Below are 16,064 nucleotides of genomic sequence, written 5' to 3'. Positions count from 1 at the left end.
GGAAGCTGTTCTGAGTTGTGGTGCGGCTGTTGTGGGCTCCTGGGGGACAGGGTCTGTGAGTCTGAGCCTGCTTGAACACTGTTTGTGAAACTATGTGTGGGACTGTCACACTCCACGTGTGTCCCTGTGAGCCTGCCAGGAGGTTAATCTGGGCATCTTGGGGCTGGGGGATGAGCTTATGTGTCCAGGCCCTTGTCCACAGTGTGCGTCTGTGGCTGTGGCAAGGCACCTGACTCCGTGTCCCTGTGGCTCAGTTAGCACAGACCACTGCCCGGGTGCGCCAGTGGGTCAGTCTGAGAGCTTACTCCTCGGGTGTGGGTGTGGGTGTGGGTCCCAGTCAGTGTGTCAGTGTGTCAAGTGTATGCCTGGCCACCCCGGGTCTAGGCTGTCCCCACCACGCTCCTCCTGCCCTGGCCAAGCCCCGCCCCGCCCACTGGGTTGCAGGGAAACCCCCGGCGCGGAGGTAGGGGGCGCGGCGCCCGCCTGCAAGCCCCGACTTGTCCCGGGGCCGCGGGCGGGGCCCTGGCGTCACGCGGGGGCGGGGCGTGGGAGCCAGCGAGAGGCGGGGCGGGGCGGGGCTGCGGCGGAGCGAGCAAGGCCCGGGGAATCGCCGGCTACAGGAGCCGCGGCGCCGAGCCACAGCGAAGCCACATGCGAGCGGGGCACCCGGGAGGCGGCGGGGACACGAGCGAGTAAGCAGCAGTGGTGATCCGGCCGCCGAAGGCGGACGCGCCGGTAGCAGCAGCAGCAGCAGCCACTACAGTTAGAGCAGCAGCAGCAGCCAGGAGCCTCAGTAGCAAGCCACTCGGCGGGCTCGCCCTCCGGAAGGCAGCGGCCCGCCACCCCATCGCCGCCCTCCTCTGGCGTGTTCATGCCCCCGGGGTGAGTGCGAACCCGGATTCCCGACGCTGCTCACGAGCGGCCAGGCCGGGAGGGCTCCCTGGAGGAGGTGACGGGATGCACGGGCAGAGCGAGCGGTCTCCCTGCACTCCCGCTGCCTGTGCCCCAGCTTTCATCACTGGGACCAAGACTGGGCGGGCTGAGCCGGAAGGAAGCACCTGGGACTCGGGGCGCCCAGTCTGGGCGCACAGGTGCCACAGCGGTCTGGCGGGTTTGTTTACAAACAATGGGGTTCGGGCTCGCCCGCGCCCCCTGGTGGCCAGTGCGGCCGGGGAGAAGCGTGGCCCCGGGCTCGCTCGGGTCCCCCGAGTCCCACTACGGGAGGGTCGGGGTGGGGGGGGTGGCACCGAGGATCGGCCACACCCAGGGCGCGCGCCCGCCGGGGGCGGCGACAGGGGGCGGCGGAGGCTGCGGCTCCCGCGGGCGGGGGCTGCGCCCCAGCAACAGCCGGTTATTGGCCCCGCGCGCGCTGAGCGGGCGGGGCGGGCGCACGTGGCGGCGTGGGGGGGGCTGTGACAGCGGAGGGGCGGCGGGGACCGCGCGTGCGGGGCTGTGGATCTGCAGGTGTCTCGCCTGGGTGTGTGTGCTCGTGTCTGGCTCCCGAGTTTGTGTCCCTACACGGAGATGTTGGCGTTTGTCACCCGGAGGGGTGTCTGCGTGAGTCCTTGCCCGTGTGTCCGCGGGGTGGGGTGCACCTGTCCGTTTACGGGTGTGGGTGGCCACCCCACACACACACCAGAGTAGTGTGCGTGTGCTCTTGTGGGGTGACTGGGGGGGGAAATCTGTTGCCTGCCTGGTGGTTTTGGTGGTGGTGCGGGCGATGGGGGGGGGTGACACTTGAGCTGTGTTTGTGTGTCGTTTGAGTGAGCTGTGTTGGTGTGCAGGGGTCTCGCCCGTGTGTGTTTTGTGTGTGTGCGCGCGCGCGTGTGCTGTCTCTGGATGTCTTCAAGACATTCATCTGCTGCACCCAGCATTTGGGATGGGGTGCCACCCAGTGCCTGATCGCTCCTTGGGTGACTTCTGAGTGGCAAGGGGACACAAGGCTATCTCCACGCTGAGGATGGAGTGTTAGAGGGGGGAGGATCTAGGCGGTGCAGCGACAGCCTGTCTGCATGCTGCGTGTGTGTGTGTGTGTGTGTGTGTGTGTGTGTGTGTGTGTGTTGGGTCTGAGGGGCTTGTCACTGTGATCCGTGGCTCATATGTGTCATGTGGCTCTATCTCTCCCCCTCTCTGTAGTGTTTATACCAGTCACGTGAGGCCAGTGTTTTCTGTCTCTGCTTTAGGTGTGTGTGCTGTGTGTGTGTGTGTGTGTGTGAGCGCGCGTGCTTGCGTGTTCTGGGGCTGACAGCTGGCTGTGGTGTTTTGGGGTGGGAGAAAAGGCTGGACTGATGACTTCTCCCAGCTGTGTTTGGTGCCTCCCGGTGTTGCTGCCCCGCATGCCAGGGGATAATGCATCCGGTTTTGATGACATGTGTCTGTGTGTGTAGCTGCTATATCGTGGGAGCTCAGAGTTTGTGGGGGGGGTTGCACGTTCAGGTGTGTTTTGGGATGTGTGCTAAGGTGTAGTAGGGGTGTCTTGTATCTTGGGATGTCTATGTGTATGCAGGAAAAACACGTTAAGACAGTCTGCTGTGTTTCTGTGTGATGGCTGCATTGTGGATGGGTGAGTGCGGGCATGTCAGCCTTGGGTCAGTGTGAGACTGATGTAAATGTGTCTAGGGTGGGAAGAGGTCTCTGGATGGCTGTGTGTGCATGTCTAAGTGTGTCCCTTGTGCTTCTGAGTGGACCACCTCACCGGTCTGGTGGGGTGGAGGTCAAGTTGGGCAGTTGTGTGAGTTCTTTGGTGTCTGAGTTGTATCCCCATCACACACACACACACACACACACACACACACACACACACACACACGGGTCCTGAGACAGTCCAGGGTGTCCGGGGAGCCCCGGCTTCACTCTGTGTTGGGAAACTTCTCCCTGGCCCAAGCCCTGAGTCCTAGGCAGTTTGTCTGGAGGGCTTGCTACAAGCCCCAGACGCAGTCTGTGTCCCCCACTCCATGCGCCCATCGCCAGGTGTCCCGGCCGGCCAGGCTGCCTGCCCCCTGTGGTCACCCCCTCGTGGGCGTGAGTGACCTCCAGGCGGGGTGTCTGCAGGGTGGGGTTCTGCAGCCCCCCTGCGGTCGCCCCGCTGACCTCCCCGCCGTGTCCCGCAGGCTCCAGGGAGCGCCATGGCCCGCGCACGCCAGGAGGGCAGCTCTCCGGAGCCCGTAGAGGGCTTGGCCCGCGACAGTCCGCGCCCCTTCCCGCTCGGTCGCCTGGTGCCCTCCGCTGTGTCCTGCGGCCTCTGCGAGCCCGGCCTGCCCGCCGCCCCTGCCGCCCCCGCCCTGCTGCCGGCCGCCTACCTCTGCGCCCCCACCGCCCCGCCCGCCGTCACCGCCGCCCTGGGGGGCCCCCGCTGGCCTGGGGGTCCCCGCAGCCGACCCCGAGGCCCACGCCCGGACGGTGAGTGCACACCCAGCACCCGGGGAAGCTAAAGCGGGAGCGCAGCTGAGTGGGGCCACCGGGAGGGTGTGGCCAGAGTGGTCTTTGTGTAACAAGAAGCAGGAAGACCGAGTGGAAGACAGGGATGGAGGGGCCAGATCGAGTGGGAAGTCCCTCTTGGAATCTGACTGCAGTCCCCCGAGTTGCAGCCCACGTCCCTTCCCGGGCCTCGGGCAACAGCTGTTTCTCAGCTCCCCTCCCCCAGCCCGGGCGTCCCCTCCACCCCCTGCGAGGATCGCTGTGGGAAGGAGTGTGGCCAGTGGGGGATTGTCACCTCAGGACTTTGGGGAGGGGTCGAAGGCCTAGCCCTTTTATTTGGTTCTCTTTGGCACTGGCGGGGCCGGCGCGCTGTCCCCGGGGAGGAAGGAGGGGGGAGGGGCCATTGTGTTGGGAAAGTCCCGGTGGGGAGAGGGTGAGGTTCAGGGAGGGAAGGGTTAAAGGTCCCCTGCCTGATGGGCTGTTAACCCTGTGGTGCCCGGCTAGGGGGAAATAAATGACCATCTGGGTTTCCCTTTCCATCTCCCCCCTCCCCGCCCACCCCCCCAGGGCTAAAGAGAGAAAAACTTTACAACTTTCCTGGGGTCTCGGGACTGAGACTCGGAGATCTTGGAAAGTGAGATCCCCAGGACGTGGTGCGGCGGGATGGAGGGACGGGGCTAAGCGCCAGAGGGGGTGGGGCAGGAAGACTTAATCCTGCACCTCTGCCACCCCCACCCACCCCAGTCCTCTAGGGCGGCCCCAGTCTGGCCTTCTGGTCATCAGGCCAGTGCCACATCCGGAGGTGTGGCCTCCCTGTGGTTGGGCCGGAGTGAGCTGGAGACTTGGGATAGTGGCCGGGTGGGATCTCAGGCTGTATCCCTGTGTGACCTTGGCCTCTTCTCGGGGTGGGACCTCAGTTTCCCTGTCTGTCAATTAAAGCTGGCTAGGTTTGACCGTGTGTTACCAGAGGGGTACTTAGGTCGGACTAGTTGAGGAACTTCCACACTGATACGGCCTTTAGTCGGTCACTGGCTAGCCAGGTGACCCCAGAGCCACTTCCCCAAGACCCCTTAGTGAGTGTTAGGGATGTCTAGAGCGGATTGGTGGAGAAGAGGCGAGAAGCAGGCGTTGGCGACCTAGTGCGGCCGGGACGCCTCCGGGCGGGCGGTGACCACGCCCCTTCCCCTCTCCCAGGTCCTCAGCCCTCGCTGTCACCGGCCCAGCAGCACCTAGAGTCGCCCGTGCCCAGCGCCCCGGAGGCCCTGGCGGGCGGCCCCACCCAGGCAGCCCCGGGAGTGCGCGGGGAGGAGGAGGAGTGGGCCCGGGAGATCGGGGCCCAGCTGAGGCGGATGGCGGACGACCTCAACGCGCAGTACGAGCGGCGGGTGAGTGCAGGGCGGCGGGCAGGTGGGGAGGGGGACGCTCGCCCCCGCCAGATGCGCCGCAGCTGCTGGCCCAGCGCGCGCCGAGGTCGCGGCGGGGACAGGCAGATGGGGGTGTGGGGGGCAGGGATCGGTAGAAGCTGGGCTCCGGGATGAGCCGGATCGGGACCGGAGCCCCAGGCCCCGCACAAGAACGCTGCTCGGAGCTGCCTCGCAGCCCGGAGTCCGCGGCCGCGCGGACTGAGGGCGGCGCTCGGCGCGGCGGCTCCTATATCCCAGGCTATTTATAGCCAGTGAGTCAGCAACGCGCCGCGCCCGCCCCGCCCGGCCCCGCCGAGCTGCGCCCCGCAGCGCCCCCCGCCGGCTGCTCCGCGCCCGCAACTCCCGGGCCAAGCCCGCCACTCGGTCCCCCTCCTGGGTCTCAGTCCCCCCTGAAACCCCCAGCCGCCTGTGCCCCCCCCCCCAGCGCTGTGCACTATGCACATGGCCCTTGCATTGTTTGCTGATTGCAACCGGGAGGCAAAAGCAGAGAGAGGGAGAGAGAGCCTACTGTTGGATGAAGGCAGGCCTCTCTAGCTCTGCTCCCTGGTCTTTTCCCCTACCTCCTTGTAAACGGGCCTCCTCCCAGCTGAGGCTCACTCCCAGTAGGTGTTTTTATTTTTATTTTTGCACCCATCCGCTTACTTGCATGGTCAGGGGCGTTGTTTTTAGCTCCCATCCTGGCTCTGGCATCTTGCAATTGCAGCTTTTCTAAAGTCCTCCATCCCCTTCACTGGTTACCACTGAGGACACACATATCAAGTCAAGTAGCTAGCATGGCCTGGTGGCAGCTTCCTGTACTCCCACCTACCCAGGAAGGGAGAAAGAAAGTTCAAGGCCAGCCTGAGCAACCTTGTGAAACCCTACCTCAAAAACAAAGAGGGAAGCTAACTATTGCTACCAAGCTGATGAACTGAGTTGGACGCTCAGGACCACTTAGTGGAAGGACAGAGTCAACTCCTGCTCAGAGTTATTTGACCTCCAGATGAGCCGCTCACACATGATAAATATCACACACACACATATAAATATATATTATATGTGTGTGTAATATACTTATTACATACTATACATGTATACATATATAGTGTCAGTTAAAAGGGGCTCTGTGGTTAAAAGCACTCTTGCAGAGGGCCATGGCTTATTTCCCAGCTCACAACTGCCTGTAAATCCAGTTTGGGCTTTTGGGGAGCTAGGGAATCAGACTCCATGTGGTCTCCCAGGGAGACCATTAAATAAAGATTTTTTTTCAAAGTTTTGGGCGTTTGTAGCTGTGTTAGCAGACAGTAAGCCATGGGCTTCTTCCACAGCCCAGGGTATGGTGGTAGCTTTGTTGGAGGCCTTAGGAACCGGGTGGCAAGAGCGTCCTCAACTGCATATTTAGTGCTAGGGCAGCCTGGGCTACACGAGATCATGCCTCAAACATAAAGTTTTGGTTTTGATTTTTCAAGACAGGTCTTCCACCCTGTATTCCAGGCTGGCCTGGGACTGGTAGAGTTCCCTCTACCTCTACCTCCCGAGTGCTAGGATTAGAGTCGTGCGTCACCACCACCGCCTGTCTGTTTTCTCCTTTCTAAGTCTGGCTCTGGCTTGGCCCATGTGCTGATGTCTCCAGAGTGAACACTGAGTGCTCTAGGCCCCTCCTAACTTAGATGTGATTAGAAAGGACCCCTATCAAGCTTACAAGGCGGTGCCCACCACTCCTACCCTCTCCTGGCTGCAAGGGTGAAGAGGAGGGAGGGCTCAGGAAGCCCCAGCTAGCTCTGGGCCTGGACTCCACTGGGGTCATTATTCTGACATCTGCATAGTGGATTGTATTCTTTGCAGCCAAGGGGGTGCGCCAGGTGAATTTGCTTGGCCATGTACCCCACAGCGGAACCAAATAAAAGCAGCTTTTCTTTTCGAGACAGGGTCTCACTATGTACCTTTGGCAGTCCTAGAATTTACTATGTAGACCAGCAAGCTGGCCTTGAACTCTCAGAGAGCTGCCTGCCTCTGCCTCCCAAGTTCTGGGGTTAAAAATGTGTGCCACCACTGCCCAGCTTTCCTTCCTTCCTTCCTTCCTTCCTTCCTTCCTTCCTTCCTTCCTTCTCCTTTGCTTTCTTGCTGTCTCTTCCTTTCTCTCTCTCTTTCTCTTCCTCCTTTGGAAACTGGGTCTTACTAAATAGTCCAGATTGGCTTTGAACTCACTCTGTAGCCCAGGCAGGCCTTGGGCTTTCCATCCTCCTGTCTCAGCCTCCTCCTGAGTAGCTGAGATCACAGGTCTGGGCTATCACGGAGGATTCTAGAAGCCGCGTCACATTTTTATTTCAGCACCGGGGAGAGGACAAGGTCTCACTCCCTGAGCACAGTACTCAGTCTTGCCAAGCTGGCGGGCTGCTCTTGGCTTCCATTGCTCCCTTCCATGTCCCGCCAGCGTTTTGTTTGGTTGTTTCAGATTTCCCAGAAAGGGGCCTGAAATCTACCACAAACTTAGTGATCCCCCAGCCTCAGCACATGAAGGGCTAGGATTTAGGAGTGTGAGCCACCAGGCCTTGAACGGGCTGCGATTCAGCCTGCCCCTTAGAGCCCTTGTGATTTGCAGGGTGACTCTGGGCAACAGGAGGTGTATGGGTGTAGATGTCACAGCAAGCCAGAGCCATTGGCTGCTTTGTGGACGCTCTATGCTGTGATGTTTCTGCCACTGTCCTTTCCCTCTTGGCCGGGGAAAGTGTGCCCTGGTGGATGGGGGTCTGGAACAAGCTTGGTAAGCCGGTTGCCATCCGTTTTGGGGACCAGTTCCGAATCCACACCTTTTGCCCCCTCACCGACTGTCTGCAGGTCCAAGCTAATCCCCACTCCTTTCTCTCGGCAGAGACGAGAAGAGCAGCATCGACACCGCCCCTCGCCCTGGAGGGTCATGTACAATCTCTTCATGGGACTCCTCCCCTTACCCAGGGATCCTGGAGCCCCAGAAATGGAGCCTAACTAGGTGCCTACACCCGCCCGGGGGACGTCGGGGACTTGGGGGGCAGGACCCCCTCCGCCTTCTGACACCCTGGCCAGCGCGGGGGACTTTTTCTGCACCATGTAGCATACTGGACTGCCAGCCTTGCTTGTCCCAGGGGCGCGCAAGGAAAGCCACTCGAGCCAGGGCAGCCTGGGTGCACTGATGGAGATGCGGACTTGGAGGACCCTGGCCTCCGCAAAGCCAGGGGAGGGAGGGCTGACGGACTCATGGTGATCGAGGGGGTGGGGACCGAGCCGCCCGCCTCTGCCGCCCACCACCATCTCAGGAAAGGCTGCTGGTGCTGGCTGCCCGTTCCAGCTGCAGGGGGGCGCTGGGGGTGTCCCCAGTGCGCCTTCACTTTGGGCCTGGCCTCAGGCCCCTGGTGCTTCCCCCCCTCCTCTTGGGGAGGGGGTCTGTGAAGAGCATATGAGCCAAACCTGACCACTAGCCTCCTGGAGCCAGAGAATGAGGGGCATGTGAAGGCCTTCTCAACCCAGTTCCCAGCCATCTTCCCTGAACCGCCGGCGGGCGGTGACTGATGCCTGGCCTCACTTTCATCTGGGGGTGTCCAGGAGGGGTCCAGACTGTGAATCCTGTGCTCTGCCGGGACCACCCCCCCCCAGTCCCCATCCATCCCATTGCATAGGTTTAGAGAGAGCACGTGTGACCACTGGCATTCATTTGGGGGGTGGGAGATATTGGCGGAAGCCACCTCAGCCTTAGTCCCCAGGGCAAAGCGCTGGGGGGGAAGATGGGGAGTCAGGGAGGGGGGAAATCTCAGAAGAGGGAGGAGTCTGGGAGCGGGGAGGGACGGCCCAGCCTGTAAAATACTGTACATGCACTGCTGTAGATATACCGGAATGGATTTTCTGTACATGTTTGGTTAATTTTTTTTGTACATGATTTTTGTATGTTTCCTTTTCAATAAAATCAGATTGAACAGTGGACATTCTTTTTGCTAGCCTTACCAGTGGCAGGGTGGTGATCTGTGAAGGTACAAAAATGATCGGATTCTTGGGCTCTTCAGGGGTAGTCCTCCTGAAAGGCAAGCTGGCATCTACTTAGAAGGCTTGAACAACTAAGAAAAACCAAGTCCTAAAAAAATAATAGGAACCGGGCAGTGGTGGCACGTGTTTAATCCCAGTACTTGGGAGGCAGAGGCAGGTGGATCTCTGTAGCCCCCAGCCATGTCTACAGAGCAACAGCCTCCAAACCTACAGAGAAACCCTGTCTAGGAAAAAAAAAAAAAAAAAAGGAGGAGCTGGAGAGACGGCTCAGCAGCTAAGAGCACTGGCTGCTCTTCAAGAGGACCTGGGTTTGGTTCCCAGCTCCACAGGGCAGCTCACACTCTGTAACTCACGTCCCAGGAGATCTGACACCTGGCCTTTGTGGGTACCAGGCACACACATGGTGCACATTACATGTAGACAAAACACCCATACACATAAAATAAGTAATTTAAGTAGTAGGAAGGCTGGGGGGGGGTGGCTCATGGTAGAGCCTCTGCCTAGAATCCTCCAGTGAGGGGCTGGGGTGTGGCTCAGGGGTAGAGCCCCTGCCTAGAATCCCCCAGTGAGGGGCTGGGGGTTGCACAAACCCATGATTTCAACTGTTCATACCAAGAGAAAAAAGGAAGGCAGATTGAGAGAGGCAGGAAAGTTGTAGCTGCAGAGCTGGCACCCACTGCTGTAGCCTCAAAAGGGTAAAGTCCCCTGGATGGATGGTGGTGGTGCACACCTGGAAGGCAGAGGCAGTCAGATCTTTGAGTTTGAGGTCAGCCTGGTTTACAAAGTGATTTCCAAGACAGCTGAGGATACAAAGACAAACTTTGCCCACCCCCAGCCCCCCCAAAAAAAGAGGGCCGAGGGTCTCAAGTTTTATCCTTATTTATTCCACCAGGTGAACCAAGTAGTTGGTCTTGAGAGTTACTGCATGAATGGATGTCTGTCCTAGATGACATGGCATCAAGCCTGGCCCTGTGATAAGCCTCAGGCTTCCTCTGTGGCACCTTGAGCTACGATCAAAGTGTTCTTAGCTGGCACCACTGCCCTAAAGCGAAGCACACTGCCGGCCTGGCCCTGAGAGCCCGCTTTGCATTATTATGAGGCAGGAGAGTTTTCCCCACTGACTTCCTGAGAAGTGACCCAGCACTGTTCTTGAGCCCTTGCCTGTATCAGCTTTGCCGATGGGCAATGCATAAAGTCCCGGAGTCAGGCTGCTGGTTCCGTCCCTCCGACAGGAGTATGTGCTAAAGAGTCCAAGTGTGGTAGACACACACAAGAGATGAACAATTACCTCCATCATTCCAGGTAAGTTCAACCAGTCTGAAAATGTTACATGGTAAGTTCAGGGCCAGCTACATGGCTGGGCAGATAAAGAAACTTGCCACCAGGTTTGAGGAGCTGAGTTCAGCCCCCAAATCCATATAGTGGACTCAAACAACCAATGCCCCTAAGTTGTCCTCTGACGTCACTGGACTATTGTGCCTTTAAAACTTTTTTCTCTTCCTCTTTGAGACAGGGTTTCTCTGTGTAGCCCTGGTTGTTCTGGAGCCTGCTCTATAGACCAGGCTGGTCTCAAACTCACAGAGATCTTCCTGCCTCTGCCTCCCAAGTACTGGGACTAAAGGTGTATGCTATCAACCTCAGGCTTGAAGACAGGGTTTCTCTATATAGCCCTGGATGTCCTGGAATTTGCTCTGTAGATCAGACTGGGATTGAACTCACAGAGATCTGCCTGCCTCTGCCTCCCAAGTTAAAGGCATGTGCCACCACCACTACTGGGAAGTTCTTTTTCGTGTGTGTGTGTGTGTGTGTGTGTGTGTGTGTGTGAGAGAGAGAGAGAGAGAGAGAGAGACAAACAGAGAGAGAGAGACCAACCATGTGGTCCTGGGTACCAAATTCAGGTCTTTAAGTTTGGCTGCAAGCTCCTTTTACTGGCTGAACCATCTTGCTGACCCTTTTCATACTTTTTTGGGCTGCAAAGTTTATTATTGTTTTCAACTCAATGATTCTCACCTCCAATATTCAGCCCTAGAATATTAATTTGTTTCTTTTATACCATGTGTTGCTGATACCAGTTATCTATCTGTCCTTTTTACTTTAGTTTCTAAGAGTTTCAGGCTGGAGAAATGGCTCAGAGGTTCAGAGCACTAGCTGCTCTTCCAGAGGTCATGAGTTCAATTCCAAGCAACTACACGGTGGCACACAACCATCTATAATGAGATCTGGTGCCCTCTTCTGTTATGCAAGCAGACATGGAGGCAGAACATAATAAATAAAAAGGTTCTCGTGCATTCCAGGCTGACCTTCAACATGTTATGTAGTGGTGATCTGTCCACCTCTGCCTTTTTCCTTTATTAAAGATTTATTTTTATTTGATGTGTATGTGAGTGACTGCATATATGTGTGTGGACCATATGTATGCTTGGGGCCTGTAGAGCATATAAGAGGGCATTGGATGCCTTGGAGTTACAGCTGTTTGTGAGCCACTGTATGGATGCTGGGAACTGAACCCAGGTCCTCTACAAGTTCAGCCTGTGCTCTGATCCAGAGTCCAGACACTCACAGCCAGAAGCTCCACTGTGCCAACCCAACGGGCCCCTAGAAAAATGAACCGGAGAAGGAAGCAGCTGCAGCCCACACGGCCTCTACCCCAGTGATGAGGAAGTAATTGGTCCCATACCTTGAAGGCCAACCAGATGACAGGGCAAGACAATCTGAGTGCTTCTGTTTTGCAAGTGTCTGACGCTGTTGTGGCTGCTTCAGGGAAGACGGACTTTTCAGTCTTGACATACTTATTTCCTCCTTAAAAAATATCACTGGGCTGGCACTTGTTGCTGGCTGGGCAGAGGTGGTGGCACACACTTTTAATCCCAGCACTTGGGAGGCAGAGGCCAGCCTGAGCTACAGAGAGTACCTGGAACTAAAGGTATTCTCCACCACCGCAATTTTATTTAAAATGTGTATTTTTTAAACATGTTTTGTCTACATGCCTGTCCGTATATCACATGCATGCCTGGTACCTGAGCATGAGGCAGGGCTCAGATCCTCTGGAACTGGAGTTACAGATGGTTGTGAGCCACCACATGGGTGCTGGAAATCAAACTCAAGTCCTCTGCAAGAGCTGGTGGTTTTAACTTTCGAGCCATCTCTCCAGCCCCAAAACTAACATTATTCTTAAGCCCATCCACACGAATTGAGTGACTTGAGGCACAACAACTCATTCGCCCACGGTCATACAGCTGCATGATAGAGTCTGAGTGGAACTGGGCCGTCTGGAAGGCTCCCTCTAATAGTTATGAGGGTGACCTGGGGGTGGTGGGGGAGTGGGTATAGCCAACACATCCAAAAAGCATCTCATGTTTCTCTTCAAAATCCTGAGTTTAGCCCTGAGGACAGCTGTTGGATTTATGAGTGAGCCCAACAGGCTGACAGGCTGTGTGTCTGATGCAGTAAGGATTTTGTTTTGTTTATTCTTTGAGATGGGTCCTCGCTGTGTAGCCTCAGCTAACTATGAACTCATGACCCTCCTGCCTCAGGAGCAGTTGGAACCAGGCATGTACTGCTAACACACAGAGCTTCTTTGAAAGATTTTGGAAGCAGCAGAGAGAGCTTGTGAAATGACTAGGAAGGTATGCTGCTTGCTGCCAATCTTGATGATCTGAGTTGATTTCTTTAACTCTCAAGGACCCATGATTGACCCAGATAACGGTGGGCCTTCCCATTTCAAATGATGTAAGGAAAATTCCTCACAGGTGTACCCGGTTGCTTGGGTTTTAGCTAATTTCAGATGTAGTCAAGTTGACAACCAAGAATAGCCATGACAAGTCCACCCCTTGTCAACTTGACACATAATCTCCTTATGTCCAAATGAACATAACCAAGCCATAATCACACCTAACATAACTATAACCCCAAACAACCACAAAAGCACACATTTATTTATTGATTGATTTATTGATACAGGGTCTCACTGTGTAACCCTGGCTGATGTGAAATTATGTCGATCAGGCTGACTTCGAACTCACAGAAGTCTACCTCTCTGTCTCCTGAGTGCTGGAATCGACGGTGTGTAATACTCAGCTGCATTATAAATTTTAGTTTGTTGTCTGGCCTTAGAATGAGCACTGTGGAATGTGTGCACCCACACTCAGTAAAATGCATAAAAAGTATATTTTTAAAAGAGCAGATAGCTAAGTCTGTGCATATGGGTGATGGTTTTGGCTGAATTACTTTTGGTTTCTTTAGAGACAAGGTAGGTGTCTCTGTGTAGTTCTGGAACTCATGATCCTCCTGCTTCCACTTCCTGGGTTCGATTCCCCAGAGGTCCTCTTGGGTGACTCAGTCTGTTATCTAGAGGCACAAGCTACAGTTTGTTTCACTAAGTTCACGAGTATCTGCTCCCCCTTGTGACCAAGGCTTTACACTGCAATTGGAAAGGTGTCATGTGTCCTTTTCAGACCCCATGAAAATCAAGGCTGCTGAGCCCAGTCCAGCACCTGGCTTTACTACTGGTGCCCAGCAAGGGCGCCCCCCACAACAGGGCCCCGCTGCACCTGGCACGGGGTGGGGGTGGGGCGGGAACTGTGTGCCTTGCACCGATGAGAGGGAAAGTGTGCCACCTTATGACTGAGCCACAGGACTCCGCCCTCTACTCCCTGATCTCGCTGCACAGCACAGGCTGGCCTTCAACACTCCTGCTCTCTCCGTCTCAGCCCCCAGATGAGCCACCTGCCACCACCAAGCACAGGGTTAGGCACCCAGACTCCAAGAACCACCTGCTTGTCTTCACCCTGCTACCGCTGAGAGCGCCCACCACGCAGGCAGAGTATAACCATGTGCGCGCCCTGTGTGTGCGGTCCACCTGCTGCACTATCTAAAGGACGATGGACAGAGGTGGTGGCAATGGAGACAGCAAGGACTTCAGAAGCATGAGAGTGAGACTCTTTAGGTTCGGGAAAAGGGAAGACCAGCCAACCACAAGTTTCTAAAAGAGAGACAGGCAAGCTTCAGCGCATTATTACTTTATTATCATTCCTCACAACAACCAAGGGAATCTATGAACTAGAGAAGACAAGTTGTCCCACCCCAAAAAGACCAAACCAACTCAGCCCTCCCACCTGAGGACCTGGGTGCCCAAGGCCATGAACCGGGAGAGGTGTTCACAGTGACTCTCCTGACCCTGCATCTCAACTTCTAGGATCACAGGCCCACATCATGGCCACTGGCAATGAAACTGCCCTTTTAGACATAAAATGTGGGGCCGGGCAGTGGTGCATGCCTTTAATCCTAGCACTCTGGAGAAAGGCAGGGGGGTCTCTGTGAGTTCCGGGACAGCCAGAACTGATACTCAGAGAAGCACTGTCTTGGGGAAAAATAGTTTGGGCTGAGACATGGCTCCGCCATTAAAGGTTAAGCTAATAGGACCACAACCAAAATAAAAGATATGAACAGTTCCACTAAGGTTTAAGTTGTAAGACAGCTGGGTGACGGTCTCTCCAATGCAGTCAAGGCTACAGTCTGCTGAGGGCTCCGTAACTGCGGGCTTCCCTCAGTCCTTCAGGGCGGGCACAAGTGCATGACCACGGGGTTCCAATGGGTCACGCACCCTGCTGAAGACCTGCTCCTGTCTGCTGCCCTACCGACACTGTCAGTCCCCAACGACAGCCAGCACAGGGTGCTATTGCATGGTCACACTCCCGAGCTGGCCAGCCGCCTGCCCGCAGCTGCTGGGACAGAAGGAGGATCAAGTCCAGCCTACATGCTCTAGGAACATCTGTCATCCAGACACGCCTTCTTGGGAGGACGGCAGGTGACAGACATGCACGCAGGCACACACCTCTGGGCTGCCAAGCACCAGGCTCACTTGGGACCTAGGCACTCCACAATTCCACTCCCCTTCATGCCATCGAAAAAGAAGAAGTTGTTGTGAGGAGCGTCCCGTTGAGACAGGGCCTGGGAAGAGACAAGAGCGCTCAACCGCAGTGTTAAGAGACACACGGAACAACAGACTGACAGCCTTCTAGAGGAGGAAGGGGGAAATTAAACAAAAATCACAAAATAAAGGCCAAGAGGAGTCTGACACCCTGAGTTCAATTCCTGGCACCTCCATGACAAAGAGAATCAACTCTGCAAGCCGTCCTGTGACATCCCCATGTACACACACACACACACACACACACACACAGAGCACTATCTGAGGATGCCACAGGAAGAGCACGGAACCCAAGGTAGCAGTGGCCCATGTCTGGGGAGCCTCGGTCTCCTGTGCTCAGTGTTCCAGGCTCCTGCAGGTGCTGACGACTCATCCTAACACACGGTTTGCTGTGGCTGCTGCTTTCACTATGGCCTCTGCCACTGTGCACAGAAAGTCGTGGGTGGGTGAAGGGACGGAGGGAATGCTCATCTGTAGGACCTTCCCACTCGCCCCTGACTCCTCCCATGTACTTTTTATAGGTGCTCAGATGCAGGCCCTCCTGCCAGCTGGCCGCAGGGTTGTAAGCAGAGGGAGGGAGGGGATGAAGGGACAGGGCACAGGGTGAACATGGGGCAAAAGGTAAAGTGTGTCCCGAGCAACATGGGGGACAAGATTCCAAACACACCCAGCAACCAAGAATGTGGAGTGTGCTGACTGTCTGTGGTAAACAGAAACAAGATGCTGAGCAACAGCTGCGCCAGCAGGCAGGAAGGAGGGGGCAGCGGGAGACAGCGGTGCACAGAAGCCATCCCCAACAATGGTCCCAGGCCACCTGCCCCAAACTCCCTTCTCCACCCCGCAGGACAAACAGTGAGTGCCATGCTGCTCTCTGCACGGGTGTTGTTAGGGCGCCATCTGCAGGATAGCGTCTGAAGAGATGCTGGGCTCTCCTGCACGTGAGGAGTTTAGTACAGGGTTTAGTCAGTGGCCAGTCAGAGGGATGAGCATCCTCTTTGGTCTGAGCTTGGCTCCAGAGCTGTGGGAACCTCTGTCCACAGCAGACAGGGACAGAGCTGCCACGGGGTTCATGCCTGCAATTCCCGCACTCAGGAGGTGGAGGTACAAGGGCTTGAGTTCAAGGTCAGCCTGGGTTACAGACCGAGACCCTGCCTGGAAAAATCCCACAAAGCTTCTAGGAACTAACCCAAGCAAGGCCTTTGAGCTTGAGCTAAGCACATACTTCACCACGGAGCTACACCCCAGCCCTGCATAAAGCAAATTTAATAAAGTTGGAGACAAACATCCAAGTCTCCGAAGGA

General features: G+C 56.3%; 2 protein-coding genes across 4 annotated transcripts in view; one reads left to right on the top strand and one right to left on the bottom strand.

Annotated features, from left to right (window-relative positions):
• Nucleotides 1-696: 696 nt before the first annotated feature.
• Nucleotides 697-16,064, top strand: part of Bbc3 (BCL2 binding component 3) — a 256,886-nt gene continuing 241,518 nt past the window's right edge. The window contains exons 1-4 of one of the 3 annotated variants that reach the window (XM_051206929.1): nucleotides 697-882; nucleotides 3,111-3,399; nucleotides 4,612-4,802; nucleotides 7,693-8,772. In XM_051206929.1, coding sequence (XP_051062886.1) covers nucleotides 3,126-3,399; nucleotides 4,612-4,802; nucleotides 7,693-7,809 — 582 coding nt within the window. In that variant the 5' untranslated portion in view covers nucleotides 697-882; nucleotides 3,111-3,125 and the 3' untranslated portion in view covers nucleotides 7,810-8,772. Of the gene's footprint in view, nucleotides 883-1,395; nucleotides 1,558-3,110; nucleotides 3,400-4,611; nucleotides 4,803-7,692; nucleotides 8,773-16,064 lie in introns of those variants that run through there. The other 2 variants (XR_007835929.1, XM_051206928.1) reach the window with 2 other exon arrangements.
• The window catches only part of Sae1 (SUMO1 activating enzyme subunit 1), a 43,886-nt gene continuing 41,658 nt past the window's right edge, over nucleotides 13,837-16,064 (bottom strand). The window contains exon 9 of the mRNA XM_051206924.1: nucleotides 13,837-14,783. Coding sequence (XP_051062881.1) covers nucleotides 14,691-14,783 — 93 coding nt within the window. The 3' untranslated portion in view covers nucleotides 13,837-14,690. The remainder of the gene's footprint in view (nucleotides 14,784-16,064) is intronic.

Source organism: Phodopus roborovskii, unplaced genomic scaffold (genome assembly GCF_943737965.1).
Source record: "Phodopus roborovskii unplaced genomic scaffold, PHOROB, whole genome shotgun sequence".
NCBI classification, from domain to species: Eukaryota; Metazoa; Chordata; class Mammalia; order Rodentia; family Cricetidae; genus Phodopus; species Phodopus roborovskii.
This window is presented reverse-complemented; position numbering and strand designations above follow the sequence as displayed.